Source organism: Mandrillus leucophaeus, unplaced genomic scaffold (assembly GCF_000951045.1).
Source record: "Mandrillus leucophaeus isolate KB7577 unplaced genomic scaffold, Mleu.le_1.0 Scaffold780, whole genome shotgun sequence".
Lineage (NCBI taxonomy): Eukaryota > Metazoa > Chordata > Mammalia > Primates > Cercopithecidae > Mandrillus > Mandrillus leucophaeus.
The window spans coordinates 616,506-623,855 of record NW_012108475.1 but is presented as its reverse complement, the minus strand read 5'-3'; the positions used below and the strand labels follow the sequence as shown (position 1 = coordinate 623,855).

The window sequence follows — 7,350 nt, the reverse complement described above, 5'->3', positions numbered from 1 at the left end:
ACTAAATAAGTACATTTTTAATGGTGACAGATTGATATCAATGTCTAAAGTTTTGGTCTACATCTGAAAATTGAGAAGGTAACCAAATGGGAGAAATTGTTAAATTAATTATAGCCTAAACCTGCCCCCTTTCCTGTATAAGTTTGGTCAATAGGTGTTTTTCAAGATAGTAAACTGAAACCTAACTAGATATGTAAGTAGACTGTAACACATTCTTGTACCAACCACTCTGTTTTTGCCAATAAAAAAGTTAACTGTTCAAACAATGTTCAAATAAGGCAAATCCCAAGCTGTAATCCATCTGGCTGTTTCAGTACCTCACTTTCATTTTCTCTGTGTCATTTTGCTTTTTCTGTCCATAAATCTTTTTCCACCAGGTGGCTGTGCTGGAGTCTCTCTGAGCCTACTTCTGGATCCACAGGCTGCCTCATTTGCAAATTATTTTTTGCTCAATTAAACTCTGATTGGTTTTAAAGTTGGTTGTTTTTAAGTTTTCAAATTTTTTACAATAAAAAATAATGTGTTGGGCTTTGATTTTCTAAACTCATCCCTCAGTGATTTTCCTGAACTATTCTACATTCTTTCAAAATGCTTCTGCAATTTCTTTCTTTCTTTTTTTTTTTAACTTTCGAGATAGGGTCTCACTGTATCACCCAGACTAGAGTGCAGTGGTGTAACCAGTTATGGCTCACAGCCTTGACCTTCCTTGCTCAAGCAATCCTCCTCCCTCAGCTCCCCGAGTGACTGGGACTACAGGCATGCACCATTATACCATTATGCCCAGCTAATTTTTTAGCTTTTTTCATGAAGACAGGATCTTACTATGTTGCCCATGCTGCACTTGAACTCCTGAGCTCAAGTGATTCTCCCACCTCAGCCTCCCAAAGTGCTAAAATTACAGATATGAGCCACTGAGTGCATCTGCAGTTCTTGAGAGGAGTATTACCAATAATTAAACAGTACTATATGGTCACAAATTCGAAAGGAATCTGGCATCTATTCTAGAAGTGTCACTCTCCAGGATTTCAAGCATCTAAGGCAGTTACTTTAGTAGTGTTATTTATGGAGGTGCATGGGCTTTGGGGTCAGACAGAGTTGATCCTGAATCTCAGCCCAGCCACTTAGTAGCTGTGGGTCTTTGGACAAGTTTCTTGATGTGCAAGAGTTCTATAAACCACATATGCAAAAAATAAGGCGGAATGATACTGATTGCAAAAATGGTAGCAATTTTTTATCCCTTCTATATCCATGCCCATTGCCAGGGACTTTTACAGCTGTTCCCATTGAGATCCAGAATCTGTTTTCTGCAACCTAGATCTGGCTGGCCTTATTTGCTCAAGGCAGTAAAAATATGTGAACATGACAGTGTGCTAGTTTGGGGACTAGCAGTCTTGAATGCTTCTGTTTTTCTCTCACAGTGCTGCCATCTCCATGAAAAAAAGCCCATGCTAGGCAGCTGGAGGATAACATACCATGGGGGAGGAGAAGCAAGGTGTCCGTGTTGACAGCTCCAGAAGCAGAAGCTCACATCCAGAAGTACAGCTGCCTAGTTAACAAGCAGCTGATAACACATGTCTGAAGGAGCTCAGCTGAGATCAGAAGAATTGCTCCACTGAGCCCAGCTTAAATGACTGACCATTTCAATTGTGAGCTAAGAAGCCTTGGCTGGGCTGGGCCCGGTGGCTCATGCCTGTAATCCCAGCACTTTGGGAGGTTGGGGTGGGTGGATCACCTGAGGTTGGGAGTTTGAGACCAGCCTGATCTACAAGGAGAAACCCTGACTCTACTAAAAATACAAAAGTAGCCGAGCGTGGTGGCGCATACCTGTAATCTCAGCTACTTGGGAGGCTGAGGCAGGAGAATCGCTTGAACCCAGGAGGCGGAGGTTGCCGTGAGCTGAGATTGCGCCATTGCACTCTAGCCTGGGCAACAAGAGCGAAACTTCGTATTTAAAAAAAAAAAAGTCTTGGTTGGTTTGTCATGCTGTAATACCTAACTAATACACGCACCCAGTGCAGTTAGGATGCCAGGATTTAATGGCAGGTTGATTAGTGGTTGTTATTCCAACAGTTGGCACCCTAAAGGTACTGATTTTTTTTTTTTTTCTGCTTTAAAGTTGGATGTTTTGTAAGAGCAATATTGAGTAATGCAGAAAAATATGTAGGCATGTTTGCATGTGATTGGTACTTGTACTCACATAATCCCCACACCACAGGAGAAAACAGATAAACACACCCTGGCCACTAGGGCCAGGCCAAATAGCAAGATAAGTTTACCTTGAATCTATTTTCTCTATATCTAAACACTGGAAGTGATGACTGTGGAGAGATCTGAAGATATAGAGTTTTAATCTCCTGTGGCCCCATCATCTTTTGTTTACTGTCTGATCTCTGGAAGAAAGGTGGGCAACAGGTGGCCAGCAGTGGTGTACCTGTGGTTATTTTATTCCTGCTGCCCTCTGCTCTTTCTATGGTGACTATCTGTTCCATCCTCAAAACTGAAGAAGGATGTTGGTAAAGAGAGGCTGTCCCTTCACTTCTGGCAGAAAAGGGATGTTCAGGCCCTTCACCGTCCTGATGTCAGGGCTGCACTTCAATGTGGCAGCTATTGGCCATGTGTGGCTACTGGCTGCCTGGAATGTGGCTGGTCTGAACTGCAGTGTGCTAGAAAGGTAAAATACAGAGTTAATTTCAAAGATTCAGTTCCAAATAAATATATATACTTTATTAATAATTACATATCACGCACATATTAAAATGATAAGGTTTTAGATATATTGGGTTAAATTGTTACAATCAATTCCACCTGTTTCTTATTTATTTTTAAAGTTTGGCTCCTAAAAAATGTACAATTCATGTGTCGCCCACATTTTATTTCAGAGGATGGCCTTCTTTTTAAAATTTCAGGCTGCCTGCTTAAAAAACCAGAAGCCGGCTGGGCGCTGTGGCTCACGCCTGTAATCCCAGCACTTTGGGAGGCCAAGGTGGGTGGATCACGAGGCCAAGAGATCAAGACCATCCTGGCCAACATGGTGAAACCCCGTTTCTACTAAAAATACAAAAATTAGCTGGGTGTGGTGGTGCGTGCCTGTAGTCTCAGCTCCTTGGGAGGCTGAGGCAGGAGAATCGCTTGAACCCAGGAGGCAGAGGTTGCAGTGAGCTGAGATCGCGCCACTGCACTCCAGCCTGTCGACAGAGCTAGACTCCGTCTCAAAAAACAAAAAACAAAAACAAAACAAGAAAACCAGAAGCCAGGAAGGTCATAAAATCTGAAAATTTTGAATAATTGGTATTCTTTGCATTTGTGAATAGCCATATAATATATTATTTATAAATGCATATGGCCTTATTCACAAGGTTAAATGCAAATACCCTCTAGGGTGGGCCTGACTCAGCTCAGGGAGGAAGCCCTGTCTGAAAAGGCTACAGCTTAGGCTGTCACTCTTCCTTCAGCCCAGCATCTGATCACATCTCCTGTCACTCAGGGCCTGAAGGGGAGGAGGCCTTAAACGTTACCCAATCAGGAACGCTGGGCTGGGAACCGTCCAATCAGGTACGCAGCTGGAGCGGACAGCACAGCTTCCGGGATTTGGCGGGGCCTTTGTCTCTTACTGCAGCCGGCGCTCCACGTCTCCTCTTCACTGCTCTGTCTCCTCTGCGTCCAGGGTCACCGATGTGACCCTGTTACCAGCAGGAACTTGGAGCTTCACAACTAAGACTCCAGGATCCCCTGGAAACCTAGAAATGGTGAGCCTGCTGGGTCCGACATCCCGAGAGACGGGGAGGGTCTGGTTGGAACCGGTTGGAAGTGGCTGTGGCGGGCCTCGGGCCTCCCCGCCGTCTGCTCCGAAATCGGCGGCCCGAGTTCTCCTTGGCGCAGCTCGGCCCTCAGTCTCCTTCAGCCATAAGATGGCGGCTGGGCTGACAGCCGGGACTCCGGGCGTCCTGTCTCCTCCCTGCGCAGTGACTGTGCTTTGGCCTGGAGCCCTCTATGGGCAGCTCTGCAGCCGCAGAACCGCATCTCTCGCCGAGTGTGCAGGGACGACGGGAGAATCGTCAGAGGAGAATCCTGACTCGGGGTGCGGAGTTTATGAATGGAAAGAGCTTTGGTCTGTGCGGTTCCCAGGTCCTCTTTTTTCCTATTAAAAATTTATGGGAGTGAAGGTATTTTTATTAAAGAATTTAATCAAAGAGCGATTCAGGAAATTTGGAGCACCCAGCTATGCTTTGTAGTTTGCGGTCCATGGGAAGGGCTTAAAGCAAACACTTTTATAAGATGCATGATGAAAAAAAGTTTAATAATTGGTTAGGTACAGTTACGTCGTTTTTTAATTTGTATGATTAAGGTGGAAATTTCCTGGTCATGTAGTCAGAGGTGGTCAGTTTACAGTTGGTTAAGCCTGAATTTTGTTCCCTCAGTGTTATTTACCCTCCCTTCCCTCCGCCAAAAAATACATTCGAGTTTGATTTTTTCAAAGTTGGAACCCAGGGACTAGAGCCACCTCAGTCTAATTGCCTGCCACTTAATTATTTTCACATCCACAGGGGACTGATTTTCCCCTGCAATTTGCACATGTGTCCCAAGCAGGGTCTCAAGTCTACCCCCCATCCCCCATTCCTCCAGCTTAACTCTGGCTTGCAGTAAAATACTAAATTTCCAGGTCCTTCTGACATTCCCAAATGCCTACTTACCCTCCCTAATTCGCATTATCAACTGTGTTTCTTTAGTGTACATTTTCAATGCCATATTTTAATTAATCACTTTTGACAAAGCATTGGATGGCACGTTTTAAAAGATTTGTTTCCTGTTTGTAAATATCTCCTATGAGAAGAAAGCAAAGAATAATCCGCTAACATTGTATTGTAAATCTCTGTGCCTCTTTTCTTTTTATCTTCCTTAGGCACAGTGATCTTATCAGAATGTTTTTGGGTCATGATTGCTTTCCCTTTGGAAACTTTAGGTGGTGATGTGTTCTCAGCCACCCTTCAGTTATTTTTCAGTACTGTCTGGGGCAAGATACCTTCCATGGCAATGTTTGCTAGAGCGTCTAGTAAATATCAGCTCCTGGGTCATTTTCTCTCGTAGAACAACCTGAAGTATGGAATGTAGCCTCTCAAGGGAGCAGGTGGATGCCCTGGGACCGAGAGGCATCTCCTGGGCTACTCTTCCTTTGAAAAGCATACTTCTTGAGATATAAAGATTGTCTTCACTCTACCCAGCTTTCATTTCTTGGAGAAACATTGCTGGTCAGCCCATCAGATACTGGTATTGGGAGGAAAACACCAAAATTATTTCTGTCCCCAGGATTCTGTAAGATTTGTGAAAGAAAAAAAAAAAAAAAGTATTCCAAAAGATACAACAAAACCCGTCCTGGAGATCGAGACCATCCTGGCCAATATGGTGAAAGCCCGCCTCTACTAAAATACAAATAATAAAATAAGCCAGGCGTGGTGGTGCATGCCTGTAATCCCAGCTACTCAGGAGGCTGAGGCAGGGAAATCGCTTGAACCCAGGAGGGGGAGATTCCAGTGAGCTGAGATCATGCCGCTGCACTCCAGCCTCCAGACTGTCTCAAACAAACGAACAAAAAACTTGACCCCAGTGAGAGGGTACAAGAACTTGCAAAGTAAAATACACCTGGGGTATAGTGTCTTCTGAGAGGGTGGTTACTGAGTCTCCTTCTATTGCCCAGGCTGGAGTGCAGTGGCGTGGTCTCAGCTCACTACAGCCTCTGCCTTCCGGATTCAAATGATTCTCCTGCCTCAGCCTCCTGAGTAGCTGGAATTACAGGCACGCACAACCACGCCCGGCTAGTTTTTTGTATTTTAGTAGAGACTGGGTTTCACTGTGTTGCCCAGGCTGGTCTTGAACTCCTGAGCTCAGACAATCCTCCTGCCTTGGCCTCCCAAAGTGCTAGGATTACAGGCATGAGACACCATGCCTGCTGACAAATCTGTGTTCTGATCAGCACTGCCACTTCCTGGGTTTGTCATCTTGAAAAGATTTTTTTTACTTATTTTGACTTTCATTTTATTAGAGCTTGAAAGGTAAGGCATATTTACAAAGGGCATAAAAGAGGTGAGTTTCAGGAAAAAAATTAATATCTAATCACATATTCCATTTGTTAAAAATTCTTTTACCTTTTTCTTTTTTCCCAGAATGAATTTAGGAATTTTCTCACTTGTTGTTGTTGTTGTTTGAGACAGACTGTTGCTCTGTCACCCAGGCTGGAGTGCAGTGGTGTGATCTCGCCTCACTGCGACCTCTGCCTCGCAGGTTCAAGCGATTTTGCTGCCTCAGCCTCCTGAGTAGCTGAGATTACAGGTGCATGCCACCATACCCAGGTAATTTTTGTATTTTTGGTAGAGACGGGATTTCAACATGTTGGTCAGGTTGGTCTCGAACTCCTGACCTCGTGATCTGCCCACCTTGGCTTCCCAAAGAGCTGGGATTACAGTTGTGAGCCACCACGCCTAGCCCACTTGTGTTTTTTATGGCTGGGTAATTACAAACATAATTCTAAGGCTTAGCTTTTAGAATGCTACCAAGGAAAAGAATAGGGATAATCTCTCTTCCATTTTGGCTGTAGAAAATGAATACATTTCCACAAGAAAATGTGGTAGATAATTGGTGAGTTACATAGATTCACTTTGCAGAGTAAATTTGTTACAGTGAATATGTCCGTTCTGTACCATCTAATCTTGATTTCTGAGTTGCACGCTAAATTTTATGAGATTAAACTTAGTACCTACTAAAAGTATTCCCATATGACTACATGATTTTTAATGGAAATAATAAAATAATAAATCTGTTGTCTGAAGGTAATAGATACTTTTGCTTTTCTTATTGAGGTGTGAAATGTAAGCACCTTAAAATTTCCTTCACTCATATTTATACTGTGTTTGAGTAATTTTGCTGGATTTTTCAGACACTTAGTTTCAAAAACCAAGAGAGTGACTCTAACATGGAAATTAAAGTTTCAGCCCAGTGACTCCAAGCTATGGCTGTTATTGAGCCTGCAAAAGGAGGTTATTAAAGGCCCAGTTAGGTTCTTTTTGGGAAGCCTCCCCTGCAGATGTCCCAGTCTGCTCACCCCAGCCATGGAAGAAGCCTTTATACTGAGAGAAGCTACAGAGCCCTGGAAAGCTGGGGACCCACAGGCAGATGGAGTTAACATTAAGGTGGAAGGGGATTGGGAGGGTCTTACTGAAGATAAAGCTGTCATTGTTTTGAGGCAGTTTCTAGAGGTAGTTTATTTTGAGGCAGTTACTCTTTTTTTTTTTTTTTTTGAGATGGAGTCTTGCTCTGTTGCCAGGCTGGAGTGCAGTGGTGCAATTTAGACTCACTGCA

The 7,350-nt window shown here is 43.8% G+C and overlaps 1 protein-coding gene across 1 annotated transcript in view; it reads left to right on the top strand.

Annotated features, from left to right (window-relative positions):
* The first annotated feature begins 3,552 nt into the window (after positions 1–3,552).
* LOC105529802 (zinc finger protein 92-like) overlaps positions 3,553–7,350 on the top strand; it is a 31,673-nt gene continuing 27,875 nt past the window's right edge. The window contains 1 exon segment of the mRNA XM_011967045.1: positions 3,553–3,746. Coding sequence (XP_011822435.1) covers positions 3,744–3,746 — 3 coding nt within the window. The 5' untranslated portion in view covers positions 3,553–3,743.